Source organism: Ziziphus jujuba, chromosome 11 (assembly GCF_031755915.1).
Source record: "Ziziphus jujuba cultivar Dongzao chromosome 11, ASM3175591v1".
In the NCBI taxonomy this organism is placed as follows: Eukaryota; Viridiplantae; Streptophyta; class Magnoliopsida; order Rosales; family Rhamnaceae; genus Ziziphus; species Ziziphus jujuba.
This window is the reverse complement of record NC_083389.1, coordinates 13429047-13446923: the sequence shown is the minus strand read 5'-3', so window position 1 is coordinate 13446923 and position 17877 is coordinate 13429047. Positions and strand designations below refer to the sequence as shown.

General features: G+C 30.1%; 1 protein-coding gene across 1 annotated transcript; it reads left to right on the top strand.

Moving 5' to 3' along the window:
- Positions 1 to 1281: 1281 nt before the first annotated feature.
- On the top strand, positions 1282 to 3863 carry LOC107432502 (subtilisin-like protease 3). The gene has a single exon (XM_016043647.4). It carries the CDS (start codon positions 1418 to 1420, stop codon positions 3764 to 3766), a length of 2349 nt encoding a protein of 782 aa, XP_015899133.2. The 5' UTR covers positions 1282 to 1417; the 3' UTR covers positions 3767 to 3863.
- Positions 3864 to 17877: the final 14014 nt, after the last annotated feature.

The window sequence follows — 17877 nt, the reverse complement described above, 5'->3', positions numbered from 1 at the left end:
TACTTTTTATCAATTTGTTATATGCGAATAACATGAATACATAAAGAAAAATCTAAAATCTATTTTTCACCGCCAGTGATCATCATTGTAATATAATTCATATGGTCGTTTGGTTATTTAATTGGCCAATTTAGTTTAAAGGTGTAAAACAATTAAATTCAGCTCACTAACAAATTATCTTACATATGGATGATGATGGTGATAAATAGAAAAATTCAACCCTTGCAATGTGTATGATTCTGCTTCTAGAAATAAATACTACCATGGTAAAATGGTTAATTATAGCCAGCCTGAGAATATACTGGCAAATTTGACAATCTTTAGATGGAATAGTATAATTGTTTTTGGATGTTTGGCAATCATGCTTCACTCGTTTGTTTTTTTCCGCTTTAATATTTAGTATATACTTTCTTTTTTTGAGTTTTACGAGGACGGTGACAAATGTTGGAGAGGCTAAATCAACTTTGGAGAAGTTTGTACTGCCAGGAATAGGCATCGGTGTAACACCTGAAAAGATAGTATTCGGTGAGATCAACCACAAAGCAACATACACAGTGAAGTTTATCCCACAAAATGATTCCCAGACGGATGGTAAACTGTTTGTTGAAGGATATTTGAAATGGGTTTCGGGTAAGTATTCTGTTAGAAGCCCAATATCTATCACATTTGTATGAAATTGGGCCATTTTATTAGCACAGAATAAAAGCTACTTTGATACCCTCTTAACCACTTATAATTATCTTTTGACCTTTTTTTATTTATTTTTTATTTTGTGAGAAGTGTCCAATGAAAAATGGATTTTTTTTGGATAGGGAATTAATTTGTATGTTATATGTTGTATTCGGATCCTGTCCCATAGTGGTGATCGTAACGTGATGACAATTGAAAAATAATTTTTCTAAAAAATATTAAACTTGCTGTCGGGTGATTGAGTTAAAGCCCCAATGCCTATATATTTGAATTAAAAAAAAAAAAAAATTCCGGTAAAAGGGCAAAATTATATTTGAGAAAAATTAATAAAATTCTGTTACATATTATTATTAATAATAAAAATAAAATTCTATGGCTACCGATGTTCATCATCATTGTTATACTACTTTCAAATATTTTGTTACAAACAAAAATATCTGATCCCCCTATCCGGCAGTATATAGTTCTGGCCATATATAGTAACGATGAATGCATGATGATCTTGCTTGCATGTATATGACCATCAAGTATAAATTTTTTTTAATCTTATTTTTTATTTTTTTATATTTTATTTTAAGCTGCTTTCATACTTTAGCTTTTAATAGTGCGACCACTTTGAGGTGGGAAATTTTTTTTCTTTTATCCAATAATTATGGCCCGTCTTCCCACTGTTTTGACATGAGCCACATGGTGAAACAGAGTAAATTGTGAATTTAATAACCTGTAGATGGAGAATTCACAAGGCAGAGCTTTGGAGATGATCATGTTTCCCCTCGGATTGGTTCTTGTTCTAACATTCTCAACAGCAGCTGCCGAAGAACTTGAACCAGTTAATTTCCTGACAGATGAGGTCCAAAGCATCTCGCAAACTTATATCATCTTCACCGAGAAGCCCGAGGCTGCAGGGGCTAATTCTCTACAGTATGAAGATTTAAACACTTGGTATCAATCATTTTTACCCACTTCCGCAACTCCAAACCAGCAAAAACCTCAAATTGTCCATACATATCGAAACGTGGTGAGGGGTTTTGCAGCAAGATTGACAGCTGATCAAGTGAAAGCCATGGGAGACAAGGAAGGTTTTCTGTCTGCTCAACCTGAAAGGATGTTATCTTTACAAACTACTCACAGTCCTAAGTTCTTGGGGTTAATGAACCAAGGATTGGGATTTTGGATGAACGGTTCAAATTACGGTAAAGGGGTGATAATTGGCATTGTGGACACTGGGATTTGGCCTGATCATCCTTCATTTGGAGACGAGGGTGTTCCTCCTCCACCTGCTAAATGGAAAGGGAGATGCGAGTTCAAGGAGACAGTATGCAATAACAAGCTAATTGGAGCAAGAAATTGCGTCCATGGTGGTGCTGCTACTTTGTTTCCCTATGAGGTCGGCCATGGCACCCACACATCCAGCACGGCTGCTGGAAATTTTGTGAAAGGTGCCAATGCGTATGGAAATGGCAATGGCACGGCGGTTGGCATGGCCCCTCATGCCCACTTGGCCATTTACAAAGTTTGCTCTGTCAAAGGTTGCAAGGATGGTGACGTTTTAGCTGCAATTGATGCCGCGGTTGAAGATGGTGTGGATGTGATCTCCATCTCCATGGTCTATAATCATGCTAATTACAATCCTTTCTATGAAGATACAATTGCAGTGGGTGCACTTGGCGCAACCCAGAAGGGAGTTTTGGTCAGCTGTTCGGCTGGGAATATTGGATATGAACACAAAACTTTATCAAATGAAGCTCCTTGGATTCTCACTGTCGGAGCAAGCACCATTGACAGAACCATAAAAGCTACAGCAAGGCTTGGAAATGGAGCCGAATTTGATGGTGAATCTGTTTTCCAACCTAAAGATTTCCATCCTGTATTGTTACCTCTCGTCTATCCAGGTTCAAATGGGAACCGATCATCCGCTTTTTGCGAAGATGGATCATTGAGAAACATGGATGTGAAGGGAAAAATAGTTTTGTGTGAAACTGGTGGACGGGTCTCAAGAACTGCAAAAGGATATGAAGTGAGAAGTGCTGGTGGTGCTACTATGATTGTCATCAACAGAGAGCAAGATGGGTATACCACTTTGGCAGAAGATCATGTACTTCCGGCAACTCATTTGGATTATGCTTCTGGGTTGAAGATCAAAGCCTATATAAATTCAACCCAAAATCCAGAGGCCACAATCTTATTCAGAGGAACTGTGATAGGAGAATCATCATCTGTTGCTCCAGCAGTTCCATTCTTCTCATCAAGAGGCCCAAGCAAAGCAAGCCCTGGAATTTTGAAACCAGACATTATTGGTCCGGGTGTCAGCATCCTAGCTGCATATCCATTTCCATCAGACAACGACATTGCCACAAGGGCAAAATCAATGTTTAACATAATGTCAGGAACTTCAATGTCCTGTCCTCATCTCAGTGGCATTGCGGCTTTGCTCAAGAGCTCTCACCCTGACTGGTCACCAGCCGCCATTAAATCTGCCATCATGACTACCGCTGATGTTGTTAACCATCATGGCAAGCCCATTGTTGATGAAAAGCTCTATCCTGCTGATGTCTTTGCCATTGGTGCAGGCCATGTGAACCCTTCGAAAGCAAATGATCCTGGTCTTGTTTATGATATTCAGCCGGACGATTACATTCCTTATCTATGTGGATTGAAATACACGGACAAACAAGTAGAGGTCATCACAAAACGCAGTGTCAAGTGTTGTAAGGTGGAAAGCATAGCAGAAACGCAGCTGAACTATCCTTCATTTTCTGTGATTTTGGGGACTGAGAGTCTGTGTTTTACAAGGACAGTGACAAATGTTGGAGATGCTAAATCAACATACACTTTGGAAAAGTCTGTACCTCCAGGAATGGACACCACTGTAATCCCCGAGAAGCTGGTATTCAGTGAGATTAACCAGAAAGCAACATACACAGTGGAATTCATCCCACAAAGCCACAAGCAATTTGGTGAGATATACCCACAAAGCCACACTGGGAAGAACAGTAAGCGATATGCTGAGGGATATCTGAGATGGGTTTCGGATAAGTACTCTGTTAGAAGCCCAATATCTATCATATTTGCATGATATTGGGGTTAGAATAAGCTTTTGCACTTCTTTATTCAATAAAGCTATCTACAGCTACTTGATTTAAATTAATTAACCTATTGATAATTTGGCATAATTTTACTTCTGTTAACAAATTAATGAAGGTTTGATTAATTAGACAACCTAATAACAATTTAATATCGAGCTGTTTTGCGGACCCATATATATATATATATATATTCTCCAAAGCCTTTGGTCATTTTCACAGGGTTTTCAGTGGGTTGTGCTGAGAATTCCTAATTACTTCTTGATTAAACAGATCCTCCATAAAACATTTTATTTAATTGCATCCTCTAAATAGCTGACAATATATTGTTATCTTCTGATTTATAAAATTCTTCGGACAAATTCATTCTACTCATATCACAAAGCTAAGGAAATTAGTATATCACTGATCCCACCTCATCGCTGTGTTCCCTACCTTTTCAATACTGGATACAGATATCATTCTGATAAATCTCTGACAAAATTATATAAATATTTAGAAAAAAATAATTTGCCAAATACTTTTTCGTATCATTTATTAGTTTGATCATCCGAAGATAATTTTCATAATATTTGATATATTTTAAAATTAAATTCAAAAAGAAAAAAAAGATTTTTGAAGGTTAATTGATAACAAAAATAATATATATATTTTTAATTAGGATTATAATAGTATTCACAATTAGAGGAAAAAGGAAAATAACTCAAATCTACTATTTAGTGTGGATGTAAGGCATATTACTGGCAAAGCACACTCCTCTAACAATAAAAATAGTACCAATTTTTGGAAAATTTTCATTTAGACTTTCTTATTTTTTTTCTAAATATAATTGAATTCCATATTTTTAAAAAATTGTTATTTAAATTTTATTTGTTAGTCTATGTCAGTTAACTCTAACAATACTATAATTGTATTTTTGAAGTATTCATCCATTAGTAAATACTTAGTTTGTAACTCTTCTTTTTATATTTTTAACTGTACAAATTAATTAAAAAAATTAATAAATGAATCTATTTTAATAAATATATAAAATTAAAAAAAATTAATTATAATTTTTCAAAAACATAGAATATAAATACAAATTACAATCAAATCAAATGGTCTTAATAAAATTTACCCCTTTTCTAGTTGTTACTTAACTTTTAGGTTTAAATGGGTGTTTGACATCATGTTTCACGTTGTTGTTTTTTCCTTTTCTCTTTTTTTCTTTTTTCTTTTTTCATGCTTTGCTTTAGTACTTTATTCTCTAGAATTCTTTTTAATACTTTTCAAGAACATTTAGTGCGTGGCTTTCTTTTGGAGGTCGCCGATTACAATATAGGAAAATGCATTAAGAAATTTATTTTTAAAAGATTATTATTGAGACAAGTAATTTGGAGCATTTTGACATTTTTTTTTTTCCTCGTCCAACATTCTATTGAAGGAGTTCAAGTGAGGTTGACTTAACTAATCTGCTGTAATTGGTCAGTTTTTCATAAAAAGCTTCATTTAAACTTTCTTATTTTTTTCTAATTATAATTAGATTTCATACTCTTGAAAAATCATCATTCAAACTTTATTTATTAATTGATGTCAATTAATTTTAATTATTAAAGATTATAAATGTCTTTTTAGAATATTAATCTATTATTAAATACTGATTTCTAACTCTTTATTTTTTATTTTTAAAATTAATTAAAAAATTAAAAAATGGATTTATTGTGATATATAAATATATATATATATATAAAATTTATTAACGATTTTTTTTCCTAAATATAAATTATAATACAACCAAAAAGGTCTAGATGAATTTTATTCCTTTTCAATTATAGCTTGGTAATACTGCTTCGAGAATCTTTTAATCGAATTTAAGTTTTAGAATTTAATGTATGTTTGACATCATGTTTCACGTCGTATCTTTTTCCTTTTTTTTTTTTTTTTTTTTTTCATGCTTCGCTTTAGTACATTATTCTCGTAAAAGAATTTTTAATACTTTTTCAAGAACATTAGCATCTTTTGGAGATCTCCAATTATAATACACCAAAACGCATTAAGAAATTTATTATCAAAAGACTATTATTAAAATAAGTAATTTGGAGCATTTTGACATTTTTTTTGTTTTTGCCTCATCCAATATTCTATTGAAAAGTTCAGTTGATAAATTATTTATATTTATATTTAAAAAATTGTGGATAAAAAATAAAAAAGAAAATTGTTATAAATGATTAAAAACATTAGGATAAGCATCATTTTGGCACCCCTCATTTGCTATTTTTTTCAATACTGCAATCCTATTATGAAAAATATCAATATAATCTCCTCACATTTTATATTTGTTTCAATATAACATTATCTTTCAAAAGTCTTGCTAATAAAGTTTGAATTTAACCAATTTATCATTCCTTTGACCATTATTTTTTTGTTTTGTTTCACTTATATAGATTTTTTCCCTAATTTCTAAGAAATTTTTTAATAAAATACACACACACATACATACACACTCATATTTGTTATTATATTACTAAATCTTCTAAATACCATGCTAAAATCCTTCTCCCCAATTTATCCGCCAAAAAAAAAAAAATAGTAAGTTACATATAATAATTATGATTGTTTTTACCTCAACTTTAAAAGTTAAGCTTATCCACATTTAATACACTTGCAAGTACTTTTTTTATTCAAAGAAAAAAAAAATTTAATTGTTGCATTTGATCACATTATTTTCATTTATTAATTTTCATTATTTTTTATTTTTTAAAATGACTAAAAGAATTTTATTGGATGAAGGATAAACAAATTAAATTCTAACTTTATTATAAATTTTTTTTTATAAAAATGATGTCATATTAAAACAAAAGTAAAATATAATAAAATTATACTGACATTTTTCATTGAAATATAATACTGAAAAATAACAAAATAAAAAGGATTATAATAATATTTGTCCATAACATTATATTGAAGGGATAAAATCTTCTAATTATGTTTTAATTTATTTTTTATCTTCAGTTTTCATCATTGTGTAATGTCACATCGTTTAAAAGTATGACCAATCTAATAATATAAATTAAATGATAAAAAAATTATTATTGAGTAGACATGGATGAAAATAAGAAAATAGCAACAGACAACCCGTGCCTATATTTTAATCCATAAAAAAAATACCCAAAAAATTCAGTTAAACACAGCTGAATTGTTAGTAGATTAAAGCAAGAAAAAACCTGCGATATAATCAAATGTTTAACTCCCGAAAACATAAACCTTTAACACCAGTGACATAAATATGTGACAAAACATTTAACAAAAAATTAAGAATTATCTTTTTTGGAAAAAAAAAATCTATATATAATGGCCATCAATTTTTTTTTCTAATTTTTTAGTAATTTTTTTCTTCTTCATTTTTTTTTTTTTTTTTTTGTGTGTGTGGGTAAGTTTGAGTTAGGTACGACGGGCCTAGAACAGCTTGCATGGGAGCTAGAGATGGTGGTGTAAGCAGAGGAAAAAAACACTAAAAGAGAAGAAGAAGATGCAAATGGGAATAAGAGGAGAAGAGGAGAAGAGAAGAAAAGGGTTGGTGCGAATGGGTATAAGAGGAGAAAAGGAGAAGAGGAGAAAGAGGCTCGGTGCGAATGGTAATTTTTGACATGTAAGCTTCCTTATAATCTGAATCGTCCGAGTAACATCATTTGAATCCAATGATCAAGTTTTTTTGCATGTTTTTGATCCGCACTATATTAGTTAGGTCGGATTTGACCATAAAAAGACTATATATATATATATATATGCATATACATGCTATAGTAGATGAACAACACCCTGTTTTAAAAAAGATGGATTTATAAATAAATTTACACATTTATGTTTTTAAGGTTAAACATTTAGGGGTGTATTCAATTTAGAATTTAAAGAATTTTAAAAATATTTAAAAGTTTAGAGGTATTCGATTGAGATTTTAAAGAAATCCATATAAATTCAATTATATTCAATTCAGATTTTAATGAATTTTATAAAAGTTTATTAAAATCTACACGTCAATTAGAACTTTGTAAATTTTTTTAAAAAAATTATAGATATTCAAAAAGTTATTAATTTTAAAAGATTTTAAAAAATGATAGATTTTAATAGATTTGAAAAGATTTTAAAGTAAAATTGTGAAGAAAATTCTTAATATAAAATCCAATCTTAACTTCAAAATTTTATTACATTTTTATAAATGCTTTATGAACTCTATAGAATTTCATAACAATTTATCAAATCTTTTAAATTATATAACTCATTTTAAATCCATTAAATTTTAAATTGAATACAACGATTAAATTTTTAGACGTCCACACAGCTAATCGTCCTCCTCAGCAAAATGAATTATTATATATATATATATCATTTTGATTTTTCAAAACAAAATCTTTCTGCCACACTATGATGATCATAAAACAATCAAGTCTACATGTAAGGTCTCTCCATTTGGAATGACAGCTCAAAGTTAAATGTACAACCCCTTCAAGCCAATACGGGAAACATAGTTATATGGATATGTTAATCTTTTCTTTTATTTTATTTTATTATTATTATTTTTTTTGTTCCCTAAAATGAAAAAAAAAAGAAAAAAAAAAAAGAAGAAAGAACATTTCATTTCACTGAAAGAAAACAGAAATAAGAACAAAGACCAAAGAAGTGCAAAAATTAGAAAACGCCTACTTCTACTAGCCATATATCTAATTAAATAATTAACGACAACAATCGTCCAAACAAAAATTTAGCTAGCATCAGAAAATTAATTAGAATATAAATAAATCCAACTTCCCATTATAACTTAATATAGTATTTAATTTGTCATGATAAGAAGTCTGGTTTATATTCCTAAAACCACCCAATTAAAGAAGATATTGTCCAAAAAAAAAAAAAATCAGCGTTAAAATGCTATATATATATATATATAATTGTATAGCCTTGACAAGCCACTTGTTCCATTTCTCAAACGAAGCAAAGTTCAAAGCAAAACCAAGATCCATAAGCTCAATCATTTATACATATGCACTACACGAAAATTAAGCTCTAGCGACACACTATTAGCGACACTATGAAATAAATACGTCTAAAAAAAAAACCACAACTCTGAGGTTAATGCGTTAGTAAAAATTCGACCAATAGCGATGCATAAGAAAAATGTCGACGTCGAGAAGTCGCGAGAAACAACGATACACGACGCATCCGTTAAGAGTCGTTGAATATTCAGCCCAACAGAGCTGCCTGTAATAGAGTGCATATATTTTATATCAATTGTATTGTTTAAATGCTACACTAAAGAAAATTGTTAATCAATCTGATTTTCTTTCAACTTTTCAAATAGGTGAAAATATTTAAGAAAACTTAAAGAGCTGTATTTTAATTCTTTTTTTTTTGTTCCACCTTATAAATATCCGGCGTCGCATAACGAAGTCTATGAGTCGCCTATTAAATTATTAATTTTTTTTTTTAGATTTTTGTAAATATTAATCAGTTGATTTTTTTTCAACTTTAAATAACAAGTGAAAATATTTAAGTAGCATGAGAAAGATAATTTTTTTTTCCCCAAAACATATACATTCGGCGACATATAGGCGTATTGTGAGTCGCCTGATGCCCTTATATTTATTTATTTTCATTTTTCATAAAATATTAATCAATCTGATTTTCTTTCAACTTTAAAAACTATTGAAAATATTTAAGAAAAATAACAGTGTTGGATTTTTAATTTTTTGGAAGACATATTATTGATATCAGGCGATGCATAAGCAATATTATGAGTCGCCTATTAGTTTAATATTTTGTTTTTTGGGGTTTTTTGTAAGTACTAAACTGTTGATTTTCTTTCAACTTTAAATAACGAGTGAAAATGTTTAAGCAGCATCAGAGAGCTTTTCTTTTTTGTTTTATCCAAAAAATATTTGTATCAGGCGACGCATATAGGTACATTTTGCGTCGCCTTATTCTCTTATATATATATATATATATATATATATATATATATATATATATATATTTTTCTCATAAAATATAAACCAATCTGATTTTCTTTAAACTTTAAAAACCAATGAAAATATTTAAGAAAAATAACAGTGCTGGATTTTTAATTTTTAGAAGACACATTATTGACATCAGGCGACGCAGAAGTATTATTATGCGTCGCCTATTAGTGTATTAATTTTTTTTTGGGTTTTTTGTAAGTATTAAACAGTTGATTTTCTTTCAACTTTAAATAACAAGTGAAAATATTTAAGTAGCATCACAAAGCTTTTTTTTTTTTTTTTTGTTTTTTCCAAAAAATATTTGTATCAGGCGATGCATATGTATATTTTGAGTCGTCTTATTCCCATATAAATATATATATATATATTTTTTTCATAAAATATAAACCAATCTGATTTTCTTTCAACTTTAAAAACCAGTGAAAATATTTAAGAAAAATAACAGTGCTGCGTTTTAATTTTTTGGAAGACATATTATTGATATCAGGCGACGCAGAAGCATTATTATGTGTCACCTATTAGTGTATTAATTTTTATTTTTGTGTTTTTTGTAAGTATTAAACAGTTGAATTTCTTTCAACTTTAAATAACATGTGAAAATGTTTAAGCAGCATCACAGTGCTTTTTTTTTTGTTTTTTCTAAAAAATATTTGTATCAGGCGACGCATATGTATATTTTGCGTCGCCTTATTCCCATATAAATATTTATTTATTTTTCATAAAATATAAACTAATATGATTTTCTTTCAACTTTAAAAACCAGTAAAAATATTTAAAAAAAATAACAGTGCTGCGTTTTAATTTTTTGGAAGACATATTATTGCGACGCAGAATTATTATTATGCGTCGCCTATTAGTGTATTATTTTTTTTTGGGTTTTTTATAAGTATTAAACAGTTGATTTTCGTTCAACTTTAAATAACAAGTGAAAATATTTAAGCAGCATCACAGTGCTTTTTTTTTTCTTTCTATTTTTTTCAAAAAATATTTGTATCAGGCGACGCGTAAGTATTTTTTTGCGTCGTCTTATTCCATTATATATATTTATTTTTTTTCATAAAATATAAACCAATCTGATTTCTTTTAACTTTAAAATCCAGTGAAAATATTTTAAAAAAATAACAGTGCTGCGTTTTAATTTTTTGGAAGACATAATATTGATATCAGGCGACACAGAATCATTATTATGCGTCGCCTATTAGTGTATTATTTTTTTTTTGGGTTTTCTGTAAGTATTAAACAGTTGATTTTCTTTCAACTTTAAATAACAAGTGAAAATTTTTAAGCAGCATTACAGTGCTTTTTTTTTTTTCCAAAAAATATTTTGTATCAGGCGACGCATATGTATATTTTGCATCGCCTTATTCCCATATAAATATTTTTCATAAAATATAAACCAATCTGATTTTCTTTCAACTTTAAAAACCAGTAAAAATATTTTAAAAAAATAACAATGCTGCGTTTTAATTTTTTGGAAGACATATTATTGATATCAGGCGATGCAGAATCATTATTATGCGTCGCCTATTAGTGTATTATTTTTTTTTGGGATTTTTTGTAAGTATTAAACAGTTGATTTTCTTTCAACTTTAAATAACAAGTGAAAATTTTTAAGCAGCATCACAATGTTTTTTTTTTTTTTGTTTTTTCCAAAAAATATTTTGTATCAGGCGATGCATATGTATATTTTGCGTTGCCTTATTCGCGTATAAATATTTATTTTTTTTCATAAAATATAAACCAATTTGATTTTTTTTTCAACTTTAAAAACCAGTGAAAATATTAAAAAAAAATAACAGTGCTGCGTTTTAATTTTTTGGAAGACATATTATTGATATCAAGCGACGCAGAATCATTATTATGCGTCGCCTATTAGTATATTATTTTTTTTTTGGGTTTTTTGTAAGTATTAAACAGTTGATTTTCTTTCAACTTTAATAACAAGTGAAAATGTTTAAGCAGCATCGCAGTGCTTTTTTTTTTTTTTTGTTTTTTCAAAAAAATATTTGTATCAGGCGACGCGTAAGTATTTTTTTCGTCGCCTTATTCCATTATATATATTTATTTTTTTTTTCATAAAATATAAATCAATCTGATTTTCTTTCAACTTTAAAAACCAGTGAAAATATTTAAGAAAAATAACAGTTTTGGATTTTAAATTTTTTGGAACACATATTATTGTTATGAGGTGACGCATAAGCTATATTATGTGTCGCCTATTAGTGTATAAAGTTTTTTTTTTGGTGTGTTTTTTGTAAGTTTTAAACATTTGATTTTCTTTCAACTTTAAATAACAAGTGAAAATGTTTAAGCAGCATCACAGAATTTTTTTTTTCTTATTTGTATCAGACGACCCTCAAGCATTTTGTGTGTCGCCTGTTCACCTTTTATTTAAATATTTTTTTTCTTTTGGTTTTGTAAAAATATTTATCAATCTGTTTTACTTTTGGCATCAAATAATCTGTTAAAATATTGAAGCACATAACTGTGATGGTTTTTGTTTTTTTTACATTATTTGTATCAGGCGACTCTCAAGCATATTGTGCGTCACCTGTTCACCGTTTATTTTAATTATTTTTAATATTGTTTGAAATTTTGTAAACTTGGTATGTTTAAAACCAAAGTTCATGCAAAACAAATATTGCCTTATGAGCGATTTTCACAAATTTGTCTATGATATTTTATATGTACAAACAAAAGCTATTAACAAAAGCTAGCTATTTCACTACCATGCATATATATATATTCATTGGTTTGAGATACTTGTGATCATCGCCGTTGCCCATTCATCTCTAAATTCATTGACATTTTCAGCTTGTAACCAAGTGACACCTTCGTACTGAACATGAGAAACTTATGTTAATACATATACAAATAATCATAAATATTAATTATTACATAATAGAAATATGATGAAATCATTAAATTAATAATAATTTACCATTCCTTTTAAGTCTCGGGGAGGAACTTTGCGCCTAATGATATCTCGCATTATCGTCATCATATAGTAACCGCATTTCGTATTCTCAGGCTACATCGGTGTCTAAATTTGCAAACAGTAAATTATGTGTAATATTAGATACGAATATATACAAGTATTTAAATTAACCAACAACTAATAATGCTAAGTTTATATATAATAATTACCTTAGTATTTTGCCACCGAAGTTTCTTTTCAAATGTCTTTCCTTGGTTCCATGCAATGAAGGAACTATATAGAAATATAAATATTGTATAAGATTTTATAGTAGCTTCAAATGTACAAATCCAATATAAGAACAATTAATTAAAAATATTAGAGTTATTAACTTACTCGTCGATCAAAGTTTTTAGATCCTTATCAATTATATTCTTATGAGTCTTCAAAGAATCAAAAAACCATGCTACTGCTTTGTATAAATCAACTACACATCCTAAAAACACCAATAAATATTTTAGTTAATATGATGTTTTTCGAAATTAATATTTTCACAACATAATTCAATTAAAACTAATACAATATTACCTTGCACAGTAGGGAAAGAACTATAGTTGATTATTTCTTTCATCTTGCCATCTACTCAATATATTTATCATCCGTTCATGAGGGTTTGGATGACCAACCGAAGCAATAATATCCGGATGAACAAAGCAATAATTCCTTTCGAAGGAGCCCGTCAATCCCTCACATAAATGCCTACATAATCCGATTACAAGTAATTATAGTGTTTAATTAATTAAATTAAAGAATTAGTTATAAAGACATCCAAATTTAGTTTACCTTATGTAGAACAAGATGCATTCGGAAGATAATTCTTGCATGTAACAAAAATCATTTATATCGCTACTCGCTATGCCCAACTGTTGTTCTTCCCCAAAGATCTCTTTTTTCATATTAAAAAACCATAAATGATCGCTATCGACGTCCTTGATCCGACGTAGCAACTCTCGGATCGTTGGGGTAACGCTAAGGGATCAACATTATCAGCTTGATCATTCTCAACATTTGACCTGTTCGAGCTTCCCTATAAATATCAACAAACAACATTTAAAATAGAACAAAAACAAAATTATTTTAAACTTCATTAATATATATAGCTGCATCGAACAATACCTCCTCAGATGGCAAGATAACAAGATCTCTTGGCCATGCAACAAATGCACCTTCAGCATCACTGACATGTATGATGTCAAATGACGGAATAAGCAAAGGTCCAAATCCATCAATAACATCATCAATAGTGACCTTATAATTTGCTGCACCTAGCTTCACACCATGGCACATATCCGTTGGCAGCGAAGGTACCAAAGTGCCACATGCTACTATATGGCCAACATTGCCTTGTGCAAGATTGCATTTTACACCCTGCAAAGTTTAAAAAAAAAATAAAAAAATTAATATATGTTCACATGACAATATTCCTTCAACTTAAAGACTCGATCCCATGACCTCATGGCGGTAGGTAAGACTCTTCAACCATGGGAGCTATATAGATAGTAATAAGCCACTTAAACATATATATATATATATATATATATATGAAATAATTACCTCAGGATAGATTCGAGGAGCATCAATCCAAGATGTAGATTGGGTCCCATGAGCAGCAACATCATCGAATTGGGTCCCTAGAGCATCAACATCATCTGCTGGGGGGGTCCTATGAGCAGCAACATCATCGACTTGAGTCCCAGGAGCATTAACATCATCGGCTGGGGGGGTCCCTTGACCAGCAACATCATCGACTTGGGTCCCAGGAGCAGCAACAGTATTGGCTGGATGAGTGAGTGACGGAATGTCAATACCATATGCCAATATGAGCGCATCAACTTGGACAGCGCTGCTGCTGCTTGAATTTCTGACGATCGCCACCAGACCTTTGAGCAGCATCTCATAGATTGAATTGTTTCCACTTCCCTCTGACTTGGTCTTTTTTTGTGAACTCGGCTTAGGAGTATGGAAAAAGTTATTCACCATGTATCCTTTGCCTCGACCCCTAAGCCTACCTCCATACTCCTCTTTTCCCAAAGCTTGTGTTAGGATATCCACCGAAGGTGAAGGCTGAATTTCTCCTTCTGTTGCCTTCTTCTTTAAGTCATTCTACAATATATTGTTTAAATGATTGAATATATCAGTTTATATAATAATGAACTAAATAATAATATATGCAACAAATATTCATAAAAAATACAATACTCACAATTTTTTCCGCTACATGTTCAGTTTATTCATTTACATATTTTTCATCCTTCCCCATACGTGCCCGTATCCACAAGTCATCTCGGTCTACATAATCTTCGGTGCCTCTTTCAAGTTGCTTCAAAATTACAAATAAATTAATTTTAATAATGCAAGTGATCAAGTAACAATGACAAAATTAATATGGTTAAATGTAAATAAAAATAAATTGCATACAATGGCTCTTTCTAATCTCGTGTAGCCCATTGCACCCATCCTATGCGGATACTTGTTTAATTGCTGTTTTTCCGAATATTTTTCACTTAATGCCTACAAAAGTTATAAACATACATATTAGAAAACCCAAATAACATAAGTCACCATAACAAATTTTAATTTTTATATAAATCATGGCAGCACAATTTAATACAACATTAACGTGCATTAAATAAAACTACACCTGGAATTTATCCTACAACCTTTGTTGTACAAAATCATCCCACATCTCTTGGCTTATGAATTTATAAATTGAGGGTCGATGCTTCAAATTTTTGGGTGTGTCAATATATGGTCGAACAAAATATCTATATAAGTAATTCTTGAATTTTCTCTATTTGTCACAACAATCTTTTAAAGTTGCCTTCCTAAAACTATCATCCTTACCCGTATATTGCTGCAAAATTAAAATATATATATATTTAGTAACATTGATTGACAAGTAAATGCGGTAAGTTAGAAATGCAAGTAAAATGCATATATACAAGCTACAAATGCAAAAAAGGAATTATAAAATCTTCATCAATTAAATATTATTCATAATAAACAATATTTAACAATAATGCACTCCGTACCTTTATTGATGCCCATAGGTTATCTTTTAACCTATCGGACACATCTCTCCAATTAGGTATATTAATTGGTATTGTGCTCCTAGTCAACGAGCCCTCTAAATTGTTTAGTCGAACGGCCTCAGAGTTAATAGCAACTCCAACCTCATTATATTGAGGTTCCAAGCTTTTGTTTCCCGCTAAATACTTCCTAAGGCCTTTCATTGTTGTAGCCCCTCATTTTCTACGCCTTGGGGATGATGTATTCGGCCTTTCCATATCACTGGATGGTGATCCAGTGCCATCCCCATCCGAGAGGACATGTTCATTAAAAGGATCCATAATTCTGCATACAAAAAACATAAACACAAGTTAATATTACTAACAATATGAACATAGGGTGTAGTATAATGAATAAACCATTAATAACAATAATAAACGATAAATTCATGTAATTTATTTACCAAGTGATGCAGTAATAGTATCTTCTCTTAACATCTATACTCTTTAACAGTCATTAACATTTTCAAACTTTGCATCCGGCGACTAAATCACTAATGGATTTTGAGCCGTACAAACGACGTCGTTTTAAGACCCGCAACAGAGCACCACCTCTGATATTTTCCACGCAATTTATAAAGCTATATCTTGAATTTAACCATATAAACACGTAATACAAATATTAGCATATCATTTTGCTTTACTTACAATCGAACCCTACTCAATAAATATAGCTATTTTTCCAAACAAAATTTAGCTAACCCATTGTCGACGACAAGACATGATTTTGACAACATAAAACCCCACCAAAATTACAGTAACAAACAAATATTTAGAAAAACAAAAAAACCAGCAAACAGAATATTTTTTCCAGCAAACACATACACCACCGAACCCCAAAAGGGATGAAAAATAGCACACCTTTACAAATCCAGCAATCAAGAGGAACTTCAAGCCATCATAGCAGCCGATGGTGATGGCACGTCAGAAACCCAGCAACCCAATCCCGGCGATGAGACGGCAAAAATCCCAGCCACCCACCGCGACGGTGAAGTACACGACCCATCGAACATGGCGACGGCGACGTCGATGGCAAAAGGGTGAAGTGCTTCCAACCCAACCACCGGCAAGAAGAAGAAGCAGATGAAGAAGGAACTTTGAAATTTAGGAAAGAAACCCACAAAATCCTTCAAACCCTTGAAAGAAACAAGAATGCATAATGAGAGTGTGATCCTTCAAAATCTTCTCATACCTCCTAGATTGCTTCCAACTCTCAAGTTTCCATACTTGGGGTTAATTGTTGAAAAGAAAGTCCATCGATTAACGTGCCATTTTATTTCTAATATTTCCTGAATATTGGGGAATAAAAAATAGTTATTAAAAACATTTTAGGGGCAAATAAAAATATTTAAAGACACAAACAAAAGAAAAAATGGAAATACAAAAAAAAAAAAAAATTAGAACGCACGACATATAAAAAAGAAACTACGTCGCCTATAAAAATTAAAAAGCATATAAATTTTAAGTGTTTTGAAATGTTAAATAAAAAATAAATATACTTGAAAGAAAATCGGATTGATTAAAAAAATAATAAAAAAACTCATTCATGTTGTTTAAATATTTTCACTGGTGATTTGATGCTGAAAGAAAATCAGATTGATTAAATAGAAAGATCACACACCAAAAAAAATTATTTGCTAACATTAATTAAACAAAAAATTTGTTAATTTAATAAGTTGCTTAAATATATTAACAAGATATTTGATTTTGTAAAGAAAATCAAATTAAATTAAAAAAAAGAACAAAAAAAATATATATTTGATTATAGGCGATGCATAAGAGTGATTATGCGTCGCCTATTACTTATAATTTTAAGGGAAAAAAAAAACCAACTTCATCTTGTTTAAACATTTTCACTGGTTATTTGATGCTGAAAGAAAATTAAATTTATTAAATAGGAAGATAACACAAAAAATAAATAAATTATATTTTGGTTATAGGTGACGCATAAGAGTGATTATGCGTCGCCTATTACTTATAATTTGGAAAAAAAAAAACCTACTTTATCTTGTTTAAATATTTTCACTGGTTATTTGATACTGAAAGAAAATCAAATTTATTAAACAGGA

Coding starts and splice junctions, on each gene's coding strand:
- LOC107432502 (XM_016043647.4), top strand. CDS start 1,418: ATGGAGAATTCACAAGGCAGAGCTTTGGAGATGATCATGTTTCCCCTC.